At 38.1% G+C, this 26,468-nt stretch overlaps 1 protein-coding gene across 3 annotated transcripts; it reads right to left on the reverse strand.

Moving 5' to 3' along the window:
- Positions 1–389: 389 nt before the first annotated feature.
- On the reverse strand, positions 390–25,765 carry gpam (glycerol-3-phosphate acyltransferase, mitochondrial). 3 transcript variants are annotated; one of them, XM_026915421.3, is made up of 21 exons: positions 25,609–25,765; positions 19,704–19,834; positions 19,077–19,196; positions 18,738–18,811; positions 18,261–18,374; positions 18,045–18,173; positions 17,827–17,926; positions 17,577–17,713; positions 17,368–17,467; positions 16,506–16,718; positions 15,468–15,581; positions 15,298–15,383; positions 15,094–15,209; positions 14,532–14,602; positions 14,146–14,410; positions 12,719–12,861; positions 11,639–11,716; positions 6,714–6,845; positions 3,624–3,813; positions 3,478–3,536; positions 390–3,354 (listed from the first exon to the last, which is right to left on the reverse strand). In XM_026915421.3, exons 2-21 carry the CDS (start codon positions 19,800–19,802, stop codon positions 3,238–3,240), a joined length of 2,457 nt encoding a protein of 818 aa, XP_026771222.1. In that variant the 5' UTR covers positions 19,803–19,834; positions 25,609–25,765; the 3' UTR covers positions 390–3,237. The 3 variants fall into 3 exon arrangements, with proteins under 3 accessions (XP_026771222.1, XP_026771224.1, XP_053094760.1); XM_026915423.3 differs by lacking the exon at positions 25,609–25,765 and adding an exon at positions 22,555–22,783; XM_053238785.1 differs by lacking the exons at positions 18,738–18,811; positions 19,077–19,196; positions 19,704–19,834; positions 25,609–25,765 and adding an exon at positions 18,523–18,698.
- Positions 25,766–26,468: the final 703 nt, after the last annotated feature.

A 26,468-nucleotide genomic window follows, 5' to 3' on the forward strand; every position in this document is an offset into this window, starting at 1 on the left:
GCCACTGGCAGCAAAGCAAAAAGACAATGAACCCTATCCCTTTGTGGAATGCACCCTGATGGGATTTCCACATCATCAGTAAGCCAAATCAGTTGGCTCAGTTCCCACAAAGAGCAGCTCCTTCAGCTCCTAAAGAAATCTTTGTTCTACAGTTTATTCTTTTTATCTTTGTCTACAATCAGGCAATTCTGATAACTGATTTGTTGTTAAATTACCTCTTACTTCTTACTCTGCCTTCCAAGAGCATCTACATCAGAAGTTCAAAAAAAAAAAAAAAAAAAAATCACTTTTAACTTGAATTTAACTTTCAGTTGTAAAAGATGCTACACATGTATTGTGGCATTTTACCTAAACAGGTTTAAAAAAACATATAAATAAACACATCGAACTTTATTGCACAATCTTATTTTTATTTCGTGTCATGTGTATTTGTCATCAGCTGTGGAGTTGTGGTGTGAGCCGTGAGCTCTACATGCACAATGCTTACAATCAGGGACTTCCCGTATGACATTTGTCTTATGTCCTTCTGCTTCTACATTTCCTTTCCTTACTTCCTCTCAAGAGATTTGAGATACTGCTTCTCTTTGACAAAAGCTGCCCAATGGCCATAAAAAAAAAGAGCCCAATAGTGAACTGCAGTTGTCAAGTCAAAAAGTCCAAAAAAAGGGTAATACCAAATTCCAAAAAAAAAAAAAAAAAAAAAAACACTGGGGAAAATGACAGCTAAATCATTGTTCTTTAATCAATGATTAATTTATTTTAAAAACAAAATCTGTACACTTGAAAATGTTTTAGAGGCATATAATATGAGTAAAGAGACACAGTGAGTAACTGGAGCTAGTGTCTGTCTGCTCGTGAGCAGTTCGTTTAGATCAAATATGTGTCACCTTACACAAATGAGAAAAACAGAGAGGAAACTGCATTTAAAAATGCCTGTTGATGAGCTAGGATGTGAAGGATATTCAAGATTATAAACCTTTTACCCCACTAGCCAAAGTCATAAAACATTTAATATTTTATTAATTTTTTTTAAATTAATAACTAATCTTGTAAAAGAGCACTAAAGTGCACAGTATTATTCATATTGGGGTAATTATCACACAGTTCATGTTAGGCCTCCTCTTAACTGCAAGATTTGTAATTATTCAAAAAAATGTTTAAGCTACTCTTCACTCTACTCTATATATTTTCTTTTATGCCCTCAACAAGTATGTTTTGGCAAAGTCTTACAATTTCTGTACCAAGTCAAAAAAAAAGGCAATCAAGCATTTAACAGCATTTAACAGACTAACATATCTTTGTGTTTCATCTATGCAGCCCATAATAAACATGAATAAGCATGAATAAGAGCATTGCTCTTTACATATGTGGACAAGTTGCACATTAACAATAAGACGAGCATACATTCACAATAAGTTGAGCACTCATGAGCAATTCATTCATAACATTTAGGAGTAATCATCTGCCTCACATTAATGAGAAGCTATTTCTCAGTTAGATTTTACAAAAGACGGAACTACAGTTAACCATAGTACAATTAAACCAGTTTCACTTTGAAAATCAACAAGCTTGGGAAAAAAATGAATGTCATGCACACAAGTAATATACCACATGTTGCAAATATGACTAAGTAAACTACGTAAGTTTTCCATTTATAAGCTGCGGTATTCACTATGAGTAAAAGCTGAAAAAAAAAGTAGTGCACTCGCTGGTAAAGAATTTCTGAAACATTATTAATCACGAGAAAGAATAAACAGAAAATTATGGGTTTGTGTTATGACTGCCACTAAAAAAACCCTATATCCAAAAAAAAAATAAAATAAATTAGGCGGAAGGATCCAGCGCTCTGGTTTATGATGCATGTAGTTTTGCTCACTCTAGAAAGCCTTTTTTTTCCAGCCTCGATCAGTGCCATGCACGTGGAAAGCACCTACCTAGAAAGCCATTTTTTAAAAAAATTCCCAAAGTGAAATTATGTTCATGGCAAAAAGGGAAAGCCTGTGAAGAGATCAAGGCTATACTTGTTGAAATATATTTATGCAAAACATCCACCACCTTTACAGCAGCACGCTGAAGCAGCAGGGTCAAATACATTACACCCACAAGCCATTTCTTTAAAGAGTAACTCCTGCGGATTTCACATAAAGAGGTTACTTTTTTTTTTATCGTCATCTGCATTATACATTTTCTCTATTAAAGTGCATTTCTTTCTAAACGCTGCCGGATGTGATGTTTAGTCATTTAGGTCCCATCGTTTTTTTCCCTCTGACACAGTAATCTCTTTCTAGCCACCCTTGACACTCTCGTAACGCTTCAGTTAACTCTAATGTTGTTCTGTATACAGTACGCAGTTCTATTTTAACAGAAGTACCTTAGCTAAAATAACCTGTGAGAATTCACTACGAAATAATAATAATTAACCTATACCTGCTTCATTTTTTTCACCATTCAGCAAATATATACGAATATATATGACCCCTGTCTACCCTCTGTACTGAAAGTCACTGTAAATTTTGTAAATTCAATTCTAAATGGAGACATGGTGTCTCGAGACCAGCGTCTGAGGCACAGCTTCACAAAATGAAGACTATTGCTACAGGCTATTATTATTACATAACTACTATGTCAGTGAAATATAGCCTAAGTTGTAATCTGTGCCCTTTTCATTCCTCTCTACATTCTAATCTAATGAGTGTAGGAAAAGATAACAGTTCAGGTGTCATTCTTTTTGCCAGGGTTAAACAGAAATTGTGGTAATGGTTTAAATATTTCTCTACATTCACAGGATAGTCTGTGAAGGACAGGAGCTACACTTTCTATATACAGGCTGCCCAGCAATTCTAGTCAGTTTAATGCCCTTGAAATTAATTATCTACACCAGATATCTCTGAAGTACACTGGTCTAAATTGAAGGCAACTTATTTACATAAAATGAGACCTTCCTGTACTTCTCTGAGTTAAAATAAAACTCAAACAAAACCTAAAGCAAAAGTGAAACAAATCAGACAATAGTGATCATCACAGCTGTATGAGCGGTGCTTGAGGGATGAGTGAGCTAGCTGCATATCCATCCTCTGTCACAAGTGTGAAAGAAATAAGTTGCGTAAGTTGGGCTTGACCCAGTCCTAGGTGTTTGCTGAAGGCACTTCTAGGCAAATCTTCCATAGAGTAGCACCTTTGATAGTTGTTGTAGCCTACAGAAGCCCTTGAGCAAGACAGAGAAATGAATCTGATGGCTCACAGCAGGCTGAAGCCCAGGATGTACTGCAGGAGCTTGTTCCTGTTGGCCTGAGTTTGGAACGTAGTGCTCAGCTCCAGACGACACACACCATTCTCACAGCGCTCCTTTAGCACCTGTCAATCAAATACAAAAACACACACACACACCCCAGGGCTTTACTGCACATATTCTCACTGATATATCTTTGTTTATACAAAATGTATACACAGATTTATAGTTTCTTTTTTCAATCTCACCGCCAGTTCTTTAAATGTTTTGACTGTGTTTTTCACGAGGTAGTGTGTAGCGCTCTCTCCTGACAAAGAGGAAAAAAAAAAAAGAAATTAGAGGAAAAAAGACAGACATATAAACAGACAGATTGTGCAGGCTGCTGGAGACTGACCATAGGCTGCCACCCCTTTCTCAGTGCGCGTGAGTAGGTATTTGAAGAGCTTCTGTGTGTACTCTCTCTCTGTCATGGGCGAGAGCAGGCTGTGTACAAAAATGGCTGCCCCGGTGTAGGCTTCCAGCACTGGGCTGAGCACTCGCTGCATAAAGGTGAAATACTCCTGGTGTTCAGAGGATGGGCTAACCTGCATGAAAGTTTACATTGTTAATGAAATATACAGATACTACCAAATCACACTGTTGATTAACTGATATCACAAGATCTGTTTGAAATCCTGTTTCATAATAAACAGGTCTGCCCCTTATTTTATGAATAAAAGAATCAGCGTAGCACACTACATGATATGACACTAAATGACTAATCAGTGGCTGTCACAGGACTACAAGGTATTTTTTGATACAGTCCCTGCCAGTAATCAGGCAGGGAACATTTTCCATTTTATTACTCTGAATAAACCAGTAAGACTTACCTAGCCTGAGGATTTTGAGGATTTTCACTTCCTCTTCCTGTAATCATGCAATCATGATTCGTGAATCATGAGTCATGCAATATATGGGTTTTTTCCCCATCTTAGATCAGTCAAATATCTCATAATTTATCATGTAAATCTTAAAAGAATGTTGATACAGCTGGTATAATAAATCAACATTTGCATTGTGTTTCTTGGATTTTGTCCATTTTTACATGTATATGTAAAAGCTATCAAAAACCATTTCAGAGATGATTAGTGCAGACTAGTATCCATGTTCTGTTATACATGTTACTGATGGAAGGACATCTCAATGTTTCATGCTCACTGCCAAAATGCTAAGGCTTGGCTTGTATTTATTGTTCACCACATAGTAGAATACTTAGTAGCAGGCTTCTTAACTGTTCTACGTATTACAATAGACATACAGTAAATGGCCAAAAGTTTGTGGACACCTGACCATCATACGCATATGTGCTTGTTGAACATCCCACTCCAAAGCTGGGGCCGCGTTTGCTGCTATAACAGCCTCCACTCTTCCGGCTAGGCTTTCCACTAGATTTTCAAACGTGGCTGTGGGGATTTGTCCATTCAGCTACAAGAGCATTGGTGTGGTCAGGTTCTGATGTTGGGCGAGGAGGCCTGGGATGCAGTTGGTGTTCCAGTTCATCCCGAAGATGTTCAGTCGGGTTGAGGTCAGGGCTCTGTGCAGGCCGCTCGAGTTTTTCCACTCCAACCTCGACAAACCAAGTCTTTACAGACCTCGCTTTGTGCACAGGGGCACTGTCATACTGGAAAAGGCTAGGGCCTGTAGGTTCCAGTGGAGGAAAATATTAAATCTACAGCATACAAAGACATTCTAGATAATTGTTTGTCTTCAACTTTGTGACAACAGTTTAGGGAAGAACCACATATGGGTGTGATGGTCAGGTATCCACATACTTTTGGCCATATACTGTGTAGTAGGACAAGAGTAGTGTGCAAAATCAATTATAATAAAGGACATACAGCCAGATAGGAAAGGCCAGAAAAGGGCCTCACATGGTGCAGTGTAAAAGTGTAAAAAATAGTTTTTATATACACAAGCAGACAAGACACACAGGTGCGATACCCATGACAACTTGAATTTCCTGACTCAGAGGAGGAAACAGATGTGGTGTGCCTTTTTTTTTTTAGTAACATGTCAGTTTGGTGAGACCAAGTCAAGTCCTCTGAGATCTTGGCACCCAGATATTTAAAATGATTCCTGTTTAAAATGGTCTCATTTACAGTAAGAATGTTGTAGTCACTGTTATGCTTTTTACACATTATTGCATAACAAACAGAAGCTGCTCAGTGGAAAAATCTGAAATTGTTTGCATCACACATTTATTAAGAAAGATTCATTTACTCCTCCATTTCGCCACTGACATTTTCTGAGTCAGTATGCTGAGTTATTTAGAAACTGCTAATGTCAATTTCTTCAAAATAACAGGTCAATGACAAATATTTTACTGTATTTGACTTTTAAATATAAAAGTATTATTTTAAAGAATAATGGTAGTTAAGATACTTGCTAAAGAGTCAGCTGTAAATTCTCTTTTGGCTGTGATGTGTCACGGGAAACACTCACATTTCACATTTTTCTAATGAATAAGTTCTAGAAAAAACTAATTAGAGACTAAGATAAATAACCCTAAAAAGATTTTACATTGTGTATTATATAGAGCATAAGTGCACTTAAGATTTAGCAAAACAAGGAAGTTATGCCAGTATGTGTATATGTGATACAAACAAATACGTATTACCTCAACATCACAAATAACTAAGATCAATCAAGTGTATGTTTAAAAGCCATTTCTATGGCACGTTACACAAGTGTAATAGAGAGGTGAGACAAGAAGTCTTGAAAAGAATGAAAAGACGGTAGAGCCTAGCACAATAAGTCAGGATTGAATAAAGAATCCGTTTGGATCAAAAGCCAGATAAACACTCAATAATACTGCTGTTAGTATGATGATGTACAGATTAGTTGGAGAACTCATAATAACTTGGTAGTGACCAACAAGTGGTTTTTGTGTATAAAACCTGGTTACATCAAGTGAGTATGAGTCATCCAGTACGCTTGCTCTTATGCATAACACTTCTTCAATATGAAGAAACCAGGTGCAGAAGATTATATCCTCCGAGTCACATGCTGGGTAAATTTTAAACTGTACACCTTCAGTATACCAATATTAACACAAATTCATGTTATCGTAGCTAAACGATATCATTTTTCTACTAAAAAAATTGTAGCGGTACATTTTTTCTTCATTCACACTGTGAGAGATCTTACAGTACGTTTTGTCTCTGTTTTTGCAAACTGACATCAGCACATTATCACTCAGCATAAAGACTCATTGGCCACAAGGAGGAAGGAATGAATCGTTCTTAATGCAAATTAGTACATACCTTTGCAATCAGCACTTTTTGTTTTGTTCTACAATAACATTGTTGATTTAGGTTTTCTAAATAATGTATTTTTATTTAAATAAATACCAGTATATCTAAATAAAATAACGTACATCACCCAGTTCAACAAAAACTCAGCATCATCATAGATTATTCAATTTATGCCGTTTTCTAATGCTCACCTTCAGATACCTGTCCCTTTGCTCCTCTCCAAAGTCACTGTCCTCGTCCTCCTCATCGCTCCTCCAGGACAGAGGCTCTGGGAACTTCTTAGGCCAGGGTTCCTCTGAGGGGCTCAGCTCCTCCTGATCCACCTGAAAACAACACCATGTAGATGTAGGTGATGTCTGTCCACATATACTGTAGATTCCCAGTAGTAACCATGGTAATTTGGCCATTCAGCCAGTGACAGATTTCAGAGCTGGACATACCATGGTTCATATAATTCTGTCAATGCTTGTATAAAAACCAAAAAATGTTACCACAAGTGCTTTAAAAAGAATGAACAGACTATGAAGCCCACCACACTGAGTCATATTTGGATCAAGAATCAGTTCAGCCTCACAAATTAGATAAAAATCAGTAATAATAATAATACTATATACACTCACCATCCACTTTATTAGGAACACCTGTACAACTGCACATTCACATAGTTATCTAATCAGCCAATCATGTGGCAGCAGCACAATGCACAAAAAAAAAAAAAAAATCATGCAGATATAAGTCAGAAGCTTCAGTTAATGTTCACATCAAACATCAGAATGAAGAAAAAATGTGATCTCAGTGACTTTAACTATGGCATGGTTGTTGCTACCAGATGGGCTGGTTTGAGTATTTCAGAAACTGCTGATCTCTCGGGATTTTCACACACAACTGTCTCTACACAGAATGCTGCAAAAAAACAGGTTGAAACAGGCTGATGAAAGACTGTTTCAGAGAATGACTGGTCTGAGCTGACAGGAAGTCTACAGTAACTCAAATAAGCAGTCTTTACAACTGTGGTGAGCAGGAAAGCAATCTTCAACTGTCCAGTTTCAATAAGCCTTTGCCCATGATACACTCAGATTCTTGTCTTTGGATTCCACAAAATGTTTGAAACATTCCTTTAAGATTCTGGTCCATATTGACATGATTGCAAAATTCAATTCCTGCAGATTTTTCAGGTGCACATTAATGCTGTGAATCTCCCTTTGAACCATGTACCAAAGGTGTTCTATTGGATTCAGATCCACTGAATGAGAAGGCAACTGAAGAACACTGAACTCATTGTCATGTGTCATGTGAACCTCAAAGTTCGACGTGTTGTACATTCTGAGATGCTTTTCTGCTCATCACACCTGTATAGAGTGGTTATGAAGTGACTTGTGACCCATACTTGGAATTTGTGCTCTGCATTTAACCCATCCAAGTGCACACACACAGTAGTGAACACACAAACCGGAGCAGTGGGCAGCCTTTTTTGCTGCGGCGTCCGGGGAGCAGTTTGGGGGTTCGGTGCCTTGCTCAAGGGTCTCACCTCAGTCGTGGTATTGAGGGTGGAAGAGAGCGCTGGTCATTCACTCCCCCACCTACAATCCCTGCCGGACCTGAGACTCGAACTCACAACCTTCAGGTTCACCTTCGGGTTGCAAGTCTGACTCTCTATCCATTAGGCCACGACTGAGTTACTGTAGCCTTTCTGTCAGCTCGAACCAGTCTGGCCATTCTCTGTTGACCTGTCTCATCAACTAGGCTTTTCTGTCTGCATAACTGCCTCTCACTGGATGTTTTTTCTTTATTGTAAGTAAACATTCTAAATAAACACTAGAGACTGTTGTGCGTGAAAATCCCAGGAGATCAGCAGCTATAGAAATATTCAAACCAGCCCTTCTGGCACCAACAAACATGCCACAGTCAAAATAACTAAGATCACATTTTTTCTCCATTTTGATGGTTGATATGAACATTACCAGAAGCTGCTGGCCGGCATCTGCATGATTTTATGCATTGTACTGCTGCCACACGATTGACTGATGAGACAATTGCATGAAAGTGTAGATGTACAGGTATTCCTAATAAAGTGCTTGGTGAGTGTATGTTTGAAAAGATTTAAAAAAAAAAAAAAAAAAAAAAAAAAAAAAAAAAAAAAAAAAAAAAAAAAAGTGTTCCAGTGCCAATGCTTCCTGCCCAAAACATTAATATAAATCTCTGATCAAATAGAAAAGAAAGAGGTTGCCTGTCTATGCCACTCAATTATCAACTCATCAGTGGATAATCAACAAATGAATAATCACCTTACAAATAAACTGATGTACACCAATCAGCCATAACATTATGACCACCTGCCTAATATTGTGTTGGTCCCCCTTTGGCTGCCAAAACAGCCCTGACCCATCGAGGCATTTACTCCACTATATCCCTGAAGGTGTGCTGTGGTATCTGGCACAAAGACGATAACAGCAGATCCTTTAAGTCCTGTAAGTTGTGAGGTGGGGCCTCCATGGAACGGACTTGATGGCCAGCACACCCCACAGATGTTCGATTGGATTGAGATCTGGGGAATTTGGAGGCCAAACATTCCTGAACAATTTTTACAGTGTGGCAGGGCGCATTATCCTGCCGAAAGAGGTCACTTCCATTAGGGAATACCGTTGCCATGAAGGGCTGTACCTGGACTGCAACAATGTTTAGGTAGGTGGTATGTGTCAAAATAGCATCTACATGAATGCCAGGACCCAAAGTTTCCCAGCAGAACATTGCCCAGAGCATCACACTTCCTCCGCCAGCTTGTGTTCTTCCCATAGTGCATGCTGGTGCCATCTCTTCCCCAGGTAAACGATGCACACACACCCGGCCTTCCACATGATGTAAAAGAAAATGTGATTTATCTGACCAGGCCACCTTCTTCCATTGCTCCGTGGTCCAGTTCTAATGCTCACCTGTCCATTGTAGGCACTTTTGGCAGTGGACAGAGGTCAGCATGGGCACTCTGACAGGTCTGTGGCTACGCAGCCCCATACGCAGCAAGCCGCGATGCACTGTGTGTTCTTACACCTTTCTGTCATAGCCAGCTTTAACATTTCAGCAATTTGTGCTACAGTAGCTCTTCTGTGGGATCAGACCAGACAGACTAGCCTTCACTCCCCACGCGCATCAGTGAGCCTTGGGTGCCCATGACCCTGTCGCTAGTTCACCGGTTGTCCTTCCTTGGACCACTTTTGGTAGGTACTAACCACTGCATACCGGGAACACCCCACAAGGCCTGCTGTTTTAAAGATGCTCTGACCCAGTCATCTAGCCATCACAATTTGGCCGTTGTCAAAGTCTCTCTAATCCTTACGCTTGCCCATATTTCCTGTTTCCAACACAACTTTGAGAACCAACTGGTCACTTGCTGCCTAATATATCTCAACCCTTGACAGGTGCTATTGTAACGAGATAATCAATATTATTCACTTCACCTGTCAGTGGTCATAATGTTATGGCTGATCGGTGTGTATATATCACTGGATAAATAAATAAGTCAACAAACTGAGAAATTAATCAAAAATAAAAATGAACAATTACCTGAAAATATTAATAAATTCATAAAATAAGAAATTACATTTAAGTAATTAAATCAGGTTTGTAAAATAAAGTGTTAAACCAAGTTACTCATAATTGCATTTTTTTTTTCTTCAAGTGCTTGATCTACTGCTTTTTCTATTATCGATTCATCCACTTTCCCATGATGGGGAACCCAAACTGCAGCCAATCATGTTGAAGTTGTCAGCCTGCTTCTCACCATCTACGGTTCATCATACCGTAGTTTCATACTCAGTAGAGATGACTATGCATTTCCTCCTCAAAAAGCTACATCCTTCACAGTAAAACCTCTGTAGAATCCCACCATACGGGGCAAAAATAACAGCCATTCATAACTGAACTTTGTTTTACAAACACAAACCCACTGTTGCACAGTTTCTGAAAGAATACAGAGTGTAAAATTCCTCATGCTGATAACAATTCAGCAGTTACAGTTCGCGTAATTTGCGTTTGTAAAAACTAATGTAAATGTAAAAGCATCGGTCACTTACCAAAGGTAGTGAAAACATCTACACCGGAGAGCTGACTTACCACAGCACTAATTTTGGCTGTTTCCATCCCTCATCTACTCTTACTAAATGTTAATGTTATGCAGCGCAAGGAATTTCAGAAATCTTCAATAATAAACTTTTAGAAACCCCTATTAAAGTGACCGTTTTATTACTTCAGTTTGGAAAGTGCCTACGAGCATTCCACCTTCAAAGTCCTTCAAAGTCCCCTGTGCTAGTTTGATCATTTTATAAGGGACTGCAACAAACAACAGAAAAAAATACCAGTGCAGTGGTTTATGCAATGAGGGAAAATAAGCACTTGGACCCTTTTGCTTTTGTGGAATCAAAGACAATTTGGCAATGCTGCAAAAAGCTAATTACTTCTTACCATAGACATCTCGAAGCTGAAACTGCCGACAACAGCTTTGCAATGAAGTACTAATTTTGGTAATATGTAGTATCTGAATACTTTTTTCTCCTATTAACTTAACTACTGAACATATCTTTTTTATGCTTATGAGAACATACTTTTTTGTTCATATTTACAGGTAGAAAGTCAAAAGACATTATTTGTGTAAATCTGAACTAGATATATGCAACTGGAAGTATATTAAATAACAAAAACAAAAATACCAAAATACACAGAGTTTAGTACGAAAGCTGTACTTAAGGGACCCCTCCACTTCAGGGTTAGATCAAAAGACATCTAAATATATTCTGTTGCATTTCAAAAATGTTTCACAAAATGGTGTGGTTATCAAGTTTGAGGGTTAGGAAAATAGGAAGAGAGAGAGGAAAAGGAGAGAAACCAGCAAGGAGAGAAAAGAGCCTAACAGACTTGCTAAAGCTCCTCCTTCCCCGCTAAATATTTGATGTCAAATACGGTTAGTTGCTTGCTAGTAACTTTCAATTGGAGCCAGCCCAACACACCTCAGGTTTACTTCAGACATGTGGGAAACACTGATTTTATCAGTAGAAGAATGGGTTTGGTGGGTCATATCTGACAAAAGAGGAACACATGCAAAGAGGAGAGTTTCAAGAGTGCTTACATCAGCAACAATCAGCACTCCATACTGGATCAGTCTGGTCACGGCATCATGGAAGACCTGGTAGACAGTCTGACAAGGCTTTGGACAGAGAGAAGGGCGATCTTAATATGCTACATAATCACACACCAGATTTGCAAAAAAGAACTGACAGAAAACATATGATTATGTTATGTTCAGAGCAAAACCTATGATTAAGCATCCATCATTCATAAACAATATGAATTATTCATAAACAATGTAAAGTCTAAACATAACTCCTAGTTGGCCTTTTTTTTTTTTTTTTATCAAAAACTCTTTAAAATTTTAAAACTGCTAATCCAAATATTGAACGTTCTATTGTTTACATCAAAGTGTAAGGCAAAATGAATTTTAGTGCTCAAAGCAGGTTCTAAACCTTTGAAAACTACACATCAGCTAATAACTCCTAATGTTTATTTATGAAACATGCCATCATCAGTAACAACAGGGTCAACCCTGGTTTCCTCTCAGTTTAGCAAAATAGGTTTTAAGGAGAGACTTTAAGTGGTACACTCTTAGTGGTAAGATACAGTAAGATTCTTTGTGATATGAATATGAGCCCACATCTTTTATAGTACTCTGGATATTTTGAAATATGAAATGTTTGAAATGTCTGATCATTTCTTATTTAGCCATCAAATTTGACACATTAATGAAATTTACAAAAAAAAAATTAAATAAAATAGACCTACTTTTTTATTTATTTATTTTTTTAAACAAACAATTACCTATTTGCATGTCATTGGCTTTATCAAGGCCATCTCATAACATGACATTAGCCTTGACAGCTAACTGAAAAATCTATTTTACTTAACTTAAGTTTGTTTGATTCATTACATTATTGGTCTGGCATCGGTTTTGAGTAAAACAATTATTTATTATTAGCTTTTTACACATACATGTTTAGCATTTACTAGAAATATTTATTTTGATTAGCATCACTCCTTGCTAATAATATGTTCCTATGCCCTTAAATGTATATTAATTTCATGGTAGTTGAAAAGAAAAATTATTGTCATGCTACTTAAGGATGTTCTGTTGTGCCACACATGAGGAACTTACCAAGGCGACAATCACCTCATTGGAGAGGAAGTGGGAGAGCCCTGCTGCTCTGCAGATGAGTCTCTCTTGGCTGAGCAGAGTGGAGGAGGTGCCGAATTCACCTTCTGTGACCTGTTCCCTCAGCATAGCCAGAGCACTGCAAGCTAACACAACATAACACTCATACATAAAACTCATTATACATGTGTAACAGAGTTGCCATACATATGCCATATTCATTTATTTATATAAATTATTTTGTTTTTATAGTAGAAAGCCAAAAATACTCATAACATAATGTATATGTTCCACTGTAGGGGTATTTCCGCTTGGTTGTTGTGCAAGTGGTATAAGTAAACACCCAAGGCTCTAATGGAGGGTTTCAAATATGGGGGTGATGTTCAATGCATTTACAGCATGTTATAAGAATGTGTATTAATTGCTATTTAAATATGTGGAAATTGAAGGCAGGTTCATCATTCATTATACATACATATAACATATACATATACATACACCCACATTTTATTTATACATACACACACACACATATATATATATATATATATATATATATATATATATATAAATATATATAAGGACTATTAATTAGATCATTAGTTGTATCAGATTTGTTATATGTGTGTGTGTGTGTGTGTGTGTGGTGTATTTATATACACACATTATATACATTATATAAATAATGTAACATGTTAAGCTGAATCCAAATAAAGACAAATTTAATATTTTCTGATAGAGGCAGACCCTCACATATCTTTTTGAGATGTGCTCATTATATGACTTTAACTAGTGCATGCGTGCATTTATTTTGAGAGTTATGGTATTACTGGTATGAAAATAGCATCAGTAATACCAATACCGATTTGAGGGCGCTAAAAAAAATCCAGTAACCAATAATACTATGTTATCCAGGCTTATACTTTTATTTGAGCAGGTACCAATGCTTTAGTAATGTGACTTTCAATTTCTCAAACATGTCATGTATAAATTTAAGCTTGTAACTTTAAAACAAACAAATAAGATGAACCACAATAACATTCAACTCTCAATCAAAAGTACAGCGTTGGTGGGCTCCTGGGTGATGCAACTGTCTAAGACTCACCCTATCCTTCTCACACAAAAATCACTGTGTGTGACTCATTAGTGCCCTCTGGTGACAAGCAGTACCCTAGCATACCCCCATCCTACACATTTTAATATTTTCCCTGCAGGAAGGACTATTAATTAGATCATTAGTTGTATCAGATTTGTTAGAGTTGGTAAAATATTAAAATGTGTAGGACAAGAGGTACTCCAAGACCAGGGTCGCAAACCAGTGACCTGATGTAATCAGTCAGACCCTAACTACAGTGTGACTCTACTCTGCCATTTTTTCAGTTTGAACTGGACATGACTGTGTGTATCTCTACGTGTCTAAGACAGCGTACCTATGATGGCATCAGCAATGAAGACGTGAAAGAGGCCATTGCTGTAGAAATTGAGCTCAAAGAGCGCTGGCACAGTGTTTCTTGGGGCAATGATGAACTCGGTGTTCCTGTTAGTGCTGGTCACGTTCACACAGTTTCCCAGCAGGTTGAGCGCATGCATCACCACGTCCTCAGAGTTCCCTGAGAAACCCAGGTCAAAGTCCCGTGAAAGGATCTCTTCCTTCATGTTGAAGAAGTCCTCCACCAGCTTGGACAACAACACACCCTGTAAAGAAAAGAAAAGCTCTGTTAGCATTGGCAAAGCTACCCAAACTATTATCACTTTACTATAGAGTTAAATGAAGAGGATGTGGCTGACATAGAGAGTTAGGTAACTGATCCCTCACCTGTCTGTGTCTGTACAGCAGGAGACAGGCCACGATGTGAGTAGACATGATTGCTGAGGACTTGTTGGCGGCTGTGCCAAAGTAAAATAAACCAAAATCATGAAAAAAATCAAGTCATGAAATGACATGTCTTAAATTTGTGTTTATTTCAATGCACTTTTTCTTCCTATTCTCTTCTACTTTTTATTACTATTCTAAATTAAATATTTAACACTGAAAAAACTATGGTCTCTATGAAGATATTACCAGGATGGCACAGAAATCAAATGATTCTTAAAAATTACACACAATGAAAGCAAGTTCATGTTAAGTTTATATCAAACATTTACAAGCAAGCTGCAACTCTACCCCTTCACCAAATCCTTTGACCCATTGTCCATGAAAAAAAAGCAACACTGACTCAGTTCATTCAAACACAAGGAAATGTGATTGGCTGAGAACACACCACCAGAGGGAGGACTGTGTGACCGCTAGTAAACCCTAAAAGCTGTCAGCCATTTGGTCTCTAGAGAAAAGGCTTTAGAGAAAGCTGGGAGACTACAGGCTTTTCGAGCACTCTTACTGAAGAGAATGTGCTTGGCCAGGTTAGAGATGACCTGCCTTCTCCAGGGCTCGTCAGACAGCTCTCTGGAATCCGGGTGTTCTTCTTCTTCTCTATTAAACACAGCCTCATCTGGCCTGTGCGGAAAATACATCTGTCACCATAAGATAAATGCCTAAGCTTAAACAAATAACAAAAGACGAGTAATGCAAGTGAAGGTTGTACCGAGCTGCGATGATGGTTGGGATGAGGATCTGCTCTAGAGTCAGTGGGGCTGGCAGATTTCGACTGCGCTGCGTGTCAAGATACTCCTACAGAGCAGTAAAAGTGGAAAAAAGACATTTGGATCTTGGAGGACAGATTAGTGCTAAGGGAGAGGTGAAAGGTTTTCTGACCTTGAGAGAGAAAGGCTGAGTGAAGTCCACACGCACACAGCCATAGTTCTTCCGGAGCATTCTCCACACACCACAGGCCACTCCCCACAGGCTCTCATTCTTCTTGGGCTTTCCCTACACACAGCACAGGAAGCACTGCTATTATAGACCATGCATTCAACTATTATACTGTCCTGCACTCAATTTTAAGTAAATTCTCTTAAATTTACTCATTTAGAGGAGCCAAGATGAAGCCGGAACAAGCAGACGTGTGCGTGTGTGTGTGGCTAAAAGAATTTTTCAAAGACCGTTCATTTAGCAGAAATTATAAATATTGAGTAATCTCCATGTCTATATAATATTCTAAACAATCTCAAACATCACAATATTTACAGAACAAAATTACATATTACCAGTGTATTCACCGTCAAGCAAGGTGAACTGCTTCCCAACAGTTGCTATGTGTTTGCATCATTAAAATATAAGCAGAGGAAAGGGCAGCAAAATATGTTAAAATAGGTTTATTCTCTATACTTCGTTCTCAACAGACACAGACTTAAGAGAACAGACAATTAAAGAAAACAAGAAAACATGATATGGCTCTTAATTCCATTTTGGACTACATGACAGAAACCTTTGCCATGCCACATTCAGCAATGAGATTGGAAGCCCTATAGAAGATTGGAAAGATTGAAAGATCTGTGCCCCACTTTGTCTCTCATACTTTGTTCCCTTGCCAAAGCACTACCTTCTTTCTTTTGTTCTAACAGACTAGGCAATTTGTCATTTTTGAAGAGATGACAAATTTGTGGATATATAGTCTGAAAGTGTATTTTATGTAAATGGTTAAACTTTCTACATTTGGTTAAAAAGTGCAAAATGTTACAAAGTGTCCTGATATTGCTGTTGCATTGCTGACAGTCTCTCCCAATTCCTTTGCAGTCTCTCCAATTTCCAATTTCCTGATTTTCTTATGATTTCGATCTATTTTAAAGTGTATTAATGACTGAGTTGGTAATAAAATGTAACTTTAGGGTCTGTGCAGTTTCTGACTCTTACCAGCTGCTCGCTGTTGTAGTTGCCCTCAATAATGCGGTCATAGGAGATGCCAACAGGCACGATGAGCACATCTGGAATGGCACCGGCACACAAGGTGTCCACCACGATGGACAGTATGCCAGCACGTGCAGGAGACGGCTTTCCGCTGCGAGAACGTGTGCCCTCTAGATAAACCTCCAAAAACTGCTGCTGCTGCAACAACTCCTCTGTGTACTAGCAAAGAAAACAGCAACAGAGAGAAGCATGATTAAATTACAGTACCCTTGGCCCAAAGCCTAATTAACTTCAAGAATAAAAAAAAAAGCAAATACATATTAGCAGAGGCAAGAATGGTGACATTTAGATAAAATTAAACATGACTCATAAACTAGGCAACTATAAACACCTATAGACATAATCAAATATGGCTTTCACACTTTTATCTTAATGCAGAACAATCATATTATGTAAATCCATCTTTGAATATGTCATTTGAGTTTCATTTAAATTACTGATTAATATCATTCCATTATATACCATCACGTTTACTGCAAGAGTCATTCTCTCTCTTTCTCTCTCTCAATTCTAAACTTCTCTTCAGTGCTTTTTTTTTTACTGTGCCTTGAATAACAAAACCTCTTTGTACATTTGTCTCTGACCCTAACAGTTATTTCAACCATATAACAGTCATAACCACTCAAAAAAGTAAAAGGCACTCGACTCTGAGCTGGTGGAATCCTAAATAGGGATTTTCATAGAGGCTCAGTGATTTCTCATCCGCCCATACGGTGCAATATGGGGGGGGGAATCCTAAATTCGAAAGTGATTATATTCATGCAGATGAAAAATAATAATAACAAGCAAAGTGTCTTTGTCTAGTTACCGCACATAACAGAGCTCTATAAAGAACATCTTTCTTTCCGTCTGGCGTCTCATCCAGTTTACGGCGAATGAAGAATCCTCCCAGTTTGCGAATCAACGTGCTAAAAGACAAACAAACATGAAAAAAGTAACAGCATATAATTGTATATTCCAGTATGACAACATGAATATGTTATTATAAACATACGTTATTATAAACATGTCCCTCACCTGAAGATGGGGATGTTGAGATTGTTGCCAGCTGCAATGTGCGGGGCTTTGATGTTGTGACAGAAAAGGATGAAGGTGATGAGAAGGTAGTCGATGTGAGACTTGTGGACAGGCAGGAAGACCAGCGGAGCATTGTACTGAAACACACAAAAGAAAAAAAAGACAATGTGTAATATACAACTTGATACCAACAAGAACACTTAGCAGGTGATTAGGAGTATTTTTATAATGTTGTAAATGTTCTAAATACCTCAGAGGCAGCTTTCTTCACCATCTCCAGCTGACCTTTGTGGATCTGAATGCTCCAGAAGAAGCCATTAAACAGCTTCAACAACGTCCATCCTGTCAACCTATATTGGTTTAACAATTCAGTTTACAAACCAGACAAATTACTCTGAAAAAGGTTTATATCTTAACTGAATTGCAATAATGCCTGATATATTTATTTTCTGAAGTAAGTAGGCAAACCTGATGAGGCTAGGTGAGATGTTGGCCACCATTTCTTGCAGAAAGCCTCTGGCCTTCTGCCTCACTTTACTCACGGCCTTCTGGTCTGTTTTTGTCTCTGCTGCCACCTCCTTTATTGCGCTCTGCACCCTGTCACAAGAACACAGTCAAATGGGATGTTCTTTTCAATGTTACACTCTCCATCACACAACTAACTATTATATAATCAGTTCCTGCCTGGCGCTGTTGAGGACATTGTCCACCACATTGCGGGCGAACATGTCTTTGTGGACATCTCTCTCCAGGACAAAGAGCACATAGCTGAGTCTCCGGGCCAGCCAGCCTCGGTGTCTGCACGCAAACACATGCGACAGTTAGAGAGCTACACAGAATTAAACATGCAGCCAAAAACAAGCTCTAAACTTGCAACCCATAATCCAGTCATCATTGACACAGATCCAAGTTTCTCTTTGAGGTAGGAAACACCAGCTAAGCTTACATCTGCTGTCTGTCACTGGATCTGGACTGGAAGGATCCACTAACAAACGTGGTTAAAAATGAATGTCACTGGTTTCCACTCCTTCACCTGCTGTTTTCCATTGGACTCGATTGCATATACATAGACTGACTTTAGTGGCTTGGGTAATGTGAACCTGGGGAGGCATACTTGAATGAGTACCAAAAACCAGGTCATAATATTACATAACTGCTTACCTTGTGTGTGTTTCATTGATGTAAATTACATTGCGAAGTCCTAATGATGGGATGCTGGAGTTAAAAAGTCTCCCCTGAAACAAAAACATGAGAAGATGAGTAGGTAAAATACATAATTAATTTTAATTCATTTGTGGAAATTCCTTCCTGACAGCAAGCCTTATTCTTATTTTTTAATGATATTTGTATGCAATTTAATTAGCACGGGGTAATTTAATGAGAAGTAATAATTTTAATGATAAATGCAGTATTTTGGCATTTATTACAAACACTTAATAGTTGTCAAATTTATTTGAGAATCCCACATTTCTTGCACATGAAAGGAGTTAGTTAGTTAACCTGACTCTGGGGTGTGCAAGAGTGACAGCATCTTCCTACAAATGGCCGTTTCCGGTTCAGAAGGCCGTCCTTCCATGTGCTGGTCACATAGTGCAGGACAGAAGGGCTGCAGCTTCGATCCTTTGAGGGGGACACACAGAGAATACTAAACTGTAGTACGTGAAGAAAATCAGTGAATTAAACATCCGAATGTTTATTATTACAGACATCATACATTCCTCTAATTCAATTTCAGTCATAATTCTTATGCATTTGACTTGCGTTGACCTTTTTAGTAAGTCTTACTCCTGTGTAATTACCCTTGTATCACATGATAGACTCCCGACTTTGCACATCTTCATGAAAATTAATTCTGTTGTAATTTAACATTTCAACAGAATGGCCATGACGCTGATCATCTGATGCTAATCTCTTAATGTGATTCCAGTATTCATGTGTGTATGTGTACATTTTTCATGCACAGTAAAAATTAAGAAATAAGAGGTACAAGTGCCCAGTACAGAACCTGAGGTAAAGATGACATACTAAACAAATAATAATATATAACTGCTAAAATACTACCATGGTCAACATGTTCTAATAAAAGAAAGGGCAGACAGCATTTCTTTTGTGTTCTCAGTCATTTACCTGCTCCTCACAGGGATGTTTAAGACGGCTGACCGCCTGGTCAGGACTGCTAGCCAACAGCACACTGTCCTGACCTCCCAGCACCATGTTGATGTCCATTCTGTCTCCTTCACACCACACACACTATAAACCTGCAAAAAAACACATACACAAAATGGAGAGTGAAAGCTGCCCAGCTGCAGGTCACACGCATGAGCTGAGTAATATGGATTTAATGGACAGATGATCCCTCTGCTTTGTACCTACTGGAGAAACATGCTGAAGACTGCAGAACAGGAAATACATGTTCTGCTTAATCAGCCTTATTCAAACACTTAAAGAGTGTTTCATGTTACAAGCGGAAACAGACGATGATATTGGCCAGATCTGCTTGGATGCTTCAAGCAGTTGGGAATATATGAAAAAAAAACGAGAAAAAAAATATTCTGACAATATATTTTAAAATGCAATTTTTAATTCTGTTAATGAAAGATAAACCAAACTTTTTTTTAAACAATACTATTGTTATCACAGCAAGTTGCTAATGGAATGCTGTTAAATACACGGTACTGTGCCTTAGGCACATGCAAAGAAATGCTGTAGAGCAAGAAGATGCCTTCAAAAATTATAAAATTAAATGTTTCTACATTTAAAAATTTAAAAACATTTTTTAAAAATATAATAAAATAAATATAAATATAATAAAGTACTACAAAGAGCAAGAAAAAGTAATAAATGAAACAAACTCAATATTTGGTGTGACGACCCTTTGCTTATTTAAAAAAAAAAAAAAAAAAAAACCATAGCAGTCTTAGGTATAATTTGTGCAGTGCTATAAGGAAATTAGCTGGCAAGTATCACTGACCATCTTGCAGAAGCAGCCACAGTTTTTCTGGAGACTTTGACTGTCACACTCACTTCTTATTTTTGCATGTAAAACACAACAGCCTTCATTATGCTTCATTATGCTTGTCTTAAAAGTGGTCTCTTACATAACATGCTGATTTCTTTACTGATATACAAACATTTTTCTGTAACATTTAATTTTGTGCTGGAAACCTAATCTTTGGAAATCCAAAATGTTTTTGTGCTGACTCGAAAATGTAGAAATCATAAAATAAAAATCTATAACAAAGCTTGTACTAAGAAATAAGGTGCCTAAGATTTTTGCACAGTACTGTAAATGGGCTAAGTGATATTAAAATATTAAATCAATATAGCAATCTATTAACATCATGATACACTTTGAGTAACATGATCTCGACATGGCGTGAGTACTTGTAAAGTTTCACAAGTCAGAATTCTAGCTGTCATGACTAAACGTCGCCAAAAACCACTGTCACAAAAACACTCCACTTGACACGCACTGCAAATAGCCAACCACATTTACTCTACCTACAAAATAATCGAACAATTTTTAAAAGACATAGTTCCAGGAACTCTCGCTCCAAAAAAAAAAAAAAAAGAAAAAAAAGTCAATTGTATCACATTATTCAAAAGTTTGTTTTACCTTTAGTATATGTAAGTGTTTATACATGAAATAGCAGATTTCAAATTCTGTGCTTTCACACCTCTAATGTTACTCAGTATAAAAAATCTGACTAGATGTTACACTCTATGTCATCTAATATAATTTAAAAAAAAAAAAAAAAAAAAACTGTTCACTGTTTCAGCCTTTTTGTCATTAAATAGTTACACTCAGGTAATAATGCTCTACTGTTTTGTTGCTGCTTTATCAGCAAAACAGCATCAAAAATAAACACTGTGAAATATTAAGCCTAATAATATAATACATAATATTAAGAAATGTTTTGTGAATGTGATATTTTGCCTTATAATCCTCCCTGTAAAATATGATGCAACACTCCGCTAACCTTGTGTTATAAATACAATATTAGGGTATATCACAATATCGTTATACAGTGCATTTCTTAAGATAGGGTAAATATTCTGTTAACTTCCCCAAGAAACAACACTAGGCATGCACAAAGAGTACTACAAAACTCACATTTGAGACAGTCGTCAATTGGGGTCAAGCAAACAGTAAGACTGGGAAACCACAGAGCTGAATGTAAATGAGAAGGTGGAGCATGCAGTTTATGTGCAGCAAAGATGTCTCCTATAACTTCTCTACCACTAACATAAAACTCCGTGTGACCTGCAGCTACAGTACACTATTCATCTATGTCAGGTTACAGGGATAAAACATCAGACCCTGAATGAACCTGACTTATGAGACAGGGGTAGGGGAGCAAAGCAGAAACAGTGTGATCACGGCCTGTTCAAAGGAGTATTTATAGAAGTCATGAAGAACAAAAAGGTTTAGTAAATCTACACAGAGTAGCCTGTGCCATTTAAAGTCACACTGGAATCTCATACAACACTTTCCTTGTGGGAAGCTTCTATAGTAGTACATTATAACAAAGACAGAATGGTTTTGTTCCATTTACAAAGTATGTAATGGAAGAAAAAGAAACTTTATCAAATGTCAAAACTGGTATCTGGTCTGCTTGGTTGCCAAATGAATTTCAATTCCTACTTTCAAAACACGTTTCTGCATTAGCATAATACGTGGTGAATTTCTCCCTCAGAGGCCCTGCTAACGTAACCAACGCACAACCATAGACAACCATCACCTCACCAGGGTGAGACTATTCACACAGGGAGCTCACACACTTCCAGTGTGAGAAAATAGTCCCTTCACATTTATTCACAATATGAACACCACTAGTGCAGGAAGTGACTGATTTTCTGATCATCTTTATTACACTGTACAGAACTTACAAAAACCCCCCTTTTTTTTACATTTGCTATTAGACATTTAATTATTATAATTATATAAATAATTACACTAACAGTAATAAATACTTACACATTATTGCTCATGGGTGAACTCTTAAAAGAGACTTCAGCATGGAATTAAAAATGTAATCAGTGCAGCTGACAGCTCCTTGACCACTGTAAAGTAATTAAGTCCAGACAATTGTGCACTCCATTAGAGTTAAAGTAGATCTTAGAGGAAGATCTCGTCCAAGCACGAATAACAACTCAGAGCGAGACAGAGCGAAGGCTGAATGAGGCTAGTGAGAGAGAGAGAGAGAGAGAGAGAGAGAGGGAGACCTGCACTTGGCCATATCACACCACCAGAACCTGAGTTCAATGAACTCTACACTGCCTGAACTGCGTCCTGCCAATAGCTGACCAGCACGCTGATGAGACGCAAAAAGGATGAGGGACAAAAAAATGCACTGGATTCTGGCTGAGTGTCAGATCCTGCAGTAAAGAACACTGAAAGAACAGCCAGTGTGATTAATGATATGGGAGCAGCATATGGGAACAGCAACTTTAATTAGGTTTTCCACAAGAGAATTTGGATCTCTGGTGACATTGCCAGGAGGGGCCCAGCAGTAGTTCATACTGTTTGGTTGATTAAACCAGCAAAGATTACGGCTTCACTGACTAAACGCTTAGGTATAGTATTGGTTATAGGTAATTTACTTCCTTAAACAATCCTAACAGAATGTTCTTATTGCTCAGGACCTAATTATAATTTTCCTCTGCTCTGCCTAGTTTATGTGTTCCTCTCTGCTAACACAAAATGCTAAAACAGCTGTGTTCCAAATATAGATAAAACGATATATCATTATTTAGTTTTAAATCATATGCATATCGTGTTTGTATGACTACGTTAGTGTACTTTTTAAAAAAGTGCACGTTTTGTACTTAAAAATAGGCTAAGATCCGCTTTTCAAAAGGATCTTCCTTCATGTTTGTTATAATGATACCAGTAGGCAATTTACAGTTAATAATTAATAACCATATTTCCTGTCAAAATTTTTTATGATGTTTTATCATGTTACTTATCAGGCAACATAAGCTACACTTTGGTCCACATTCATTCATTCATTCATATTCATTCATTCATTCTCAGTTCCGCTTTATCCTGGGCAGGGCTGCGGTGGATCCAGGGAACACTGGGCAGGAATACACCCTGGACAATACCAGTCAGCCAATTCATCAAAAGACACCATGCACACACATGCACTTACAATTATGAGCAATTTAGCACAGCCAGTCCTCCGAGCATGATTTTTGGGAGGTGGGAGTAAACCGGAGAGGCCAGAGAAAACTACCACTGCAGATGAGAGAACATGCAGAGAAACATTTCACTGACAGTAACCTACACTCAGGATTGAACCGGGGATGCAGACGGCAGCAACACTACTCTAGAGGATTATACCTCGGAAATATTCTGGTCATCTTTCTGGAGATGTTAATTTGGCTACTATGTGTCTGTACTGTGATGAATATAATCTCGGCCAGTCCTTGAGTGTGGGATAATCTGGCCTGCAATCTGTTCATGTGACCTGTATGTGACTTTGACATCTACGAGGTGTTTGCCAAATCTGTCTCAATCACAGCCTTAACCGGCCAGCAAACTGCATGACTGAAACCGAATCCTCCAGTGAAATACGTCTTCTGCGCCCTGTTCAGTACAGTCAGTTTTCAATAAAGAGCCATTTACCATAGTGATACTCAGCTTACAAGGCCTGCATAACATTTATCAAATAATTATCATAGCTTCACCTACTGATATAGTGTTGCATGTAGAAACGTGTAGTAAGTGTGTTATATCCAGTGGGGCAGTGTATCCAGCTCTGTCCAGTAGAGTAACATCAATGCACCACGTCCACATCACTGCTGCTGTATGAGCCACTCGCGAATGGGAGTCGACTCTTTGAGTCGACTCTTTAGGTAAACGTTGAGAGCTCATTCCCGTGTGCAAGCCTCCCTTTTTCCTTTATTTTCGTAGACTTAGGCAGTGTCATTATTTATTCATTTATCTTCAGGAACTGCTTAAATGCTTCCGTGGAAACCTTTTCAACACCTGAGCTGTTCGTTTGTGTGAATCATTTGCGTGAATCGTTTGTGTGAATCGTTTGCGTGAATCCCAGCTGTGTGTATGAGACACGTTTACAGTAACAAGCGATCAGTTATACATATGAACAGCCATCAGTATTCATAGTCATGCACAGACAGCTCGCAGTGAGACAGCTCACATTTATAGTGTCTTGCTAGCAATCAATAAAATACAGATTATACAAACAATGCCATGTTATTTTGTAAATTAGAAAGTAAGGTCAGGGAGGTTTCATTAAATAATTTCAGTCACAGCCAGGCAAAGAACAATCGCAAGAAAACTTTAGAAAAAAATTGCTTTTTTTGTTTTGTTTTGTTTGGGAGTCGGTTCTAATTAATGAGGTGAGTCAAATGAAGTGACTCACTAAAAAGAGCCGGAATTTCCATCAATACTGGAATGACTCGAGTGAGAGTCAGATCTAAAATCATCCGTCATATGATTAATTACTGTAACCATAGCTAATGTCAACAAGCCACCGCCAGTCAGTAGTGATGCTCGTGTTAAACTACACACCAGCTACCGGCTAGTTGGACACACAATGACACACACGCGCGTTTCTGCTAAACACTGAGAGTAAACGAGGGTGAAGCGTCAGTGAGTGAGTGAGTGAGTGAACCGTCAGTGACGCAAACAGTGTGAACCACACACTCCTTTACATAGCTACATTATAGAGTCTACGTCAGTACCGTCAGTGCGTGTGTGTGTGTGTGTGTGTGTGTGTGTGTGTGTGGAGTGAGCTCAAACGGCGATGACACAGGAGCGGGTATTCCAGTTAAGTGTGATGACAGAGCCAGTGGTTATAGTAGTAGTTACCTGAGAAGGACATGGCACCTAAGCCGCCTCCATACTAGTGCAGCAGTGTGGGGGCAGAGCTAGCCTGACACACAGTGCACACTGCTCATGCAGGCTAAATGTACTAGCTTGCTAACCCCCTGCACTGAAAAGCGAATACGAACAAAGAAAAAAACAAGTACAAATAACAAAATAAAGCGCGGTTTATCTTACCGTGAAGGTGTCTATGTTGTAGCAGACATCTTTTTTGTTTTAAAGCAATCCTGGGTTGGCCGTGAACCCGGGTTGTCCTTGAACAACACACCGGTACTACAGCTCAGCACTCTTTAGCACTCCCTGTCACCGTGTGTTCCCCTCTACCGCCTCGTGTCCTCAATGGTTCAAGCAGCCACAAGAGGGCGCCATTTAATCGTCAATTTACATCAATGCACCAAATTCAAATCAGCCACAAGAGGGCGCCACTTTACAGTCACCTTTACAGCACTACACCTAAATAAATCAGCCACAAGAGGGCGCCATTTCGACATTTCATGCGTAGGTCTTAAAAGCAGGCATTTTAAATGGATTATGAATTGTCTGTGAAACTACGGTCACTCCATGAGCCATCACATTTTATCCACGGTGGAAGAACAGTTTGGAGCAAGTGCTGAGCAGCACACAGATATTATCTATGTGCACAACAACATTATCTATTGCTGTATATCCTACACATTTACACAAGTATATCATAGGCTGTATATCCTACACATTTACCATTTAAGTGGAGTAAACTATTTTACAAACAATAGTTAATGTGCTTATCGGTCATACCTAAAGTATATATATATATATATATATATATATATATATATATATATATATATATATATATATATATATATAGTACTCTGCAAAGGTCTTAGGCACATGCAAAGAAATGCTGTAGAGCAAAGATGCCTTCAAAAACAATGAAACTAAATATTTCTACATTTAAAAAATGCTATAAAGAGCAGTAAACAGTAATAAATGAAACAAAGTCAATATTTGGTGTTACGATCCAAGCTTTAAAAAAAAAAATAGTAGTCTCAGGTACA

The sequence above is a fragment of the Pangasianodon hypophthalmus genome, chromosome 12 (assembly GCF_027358585.1).
Source record: "Pangasianodon hypophthalmus isolate fPanHyp1 chromosome 12, fPanHyp1.pri, whole genome shotgun sequence".
NCBI classification, from domain to species: Eukaryota; Metazoa; Chordata; class Actinopteri; order Siluriformes; family Pangasiidae; genus Pangasianodon; species Pangasianodon hypophthalmus.

Coding starts and splice junctions, on each gene's coding strand:
- gpam (XM_026915421.3), bottom strand. CDS start 19,802: ATGGACATCAACATGGTGCTGGGAGGTCAGGACAGTGTGCTGTTGGCT. Junction 17,927..18,044: donor ATCTCACCTAGCCTCATCAG/GTTTGCCTACTT, acceptor AAACCAATATAG/GTTGACAGGATGGACGTTGT. Junction 17,714..17,826: donor TGAAGAAAGCTGCCTCTGAG/GTATTTAGAACA, acceptor TGTGTGTTTCAG/TACAATGCTCCGCTGGTCTT.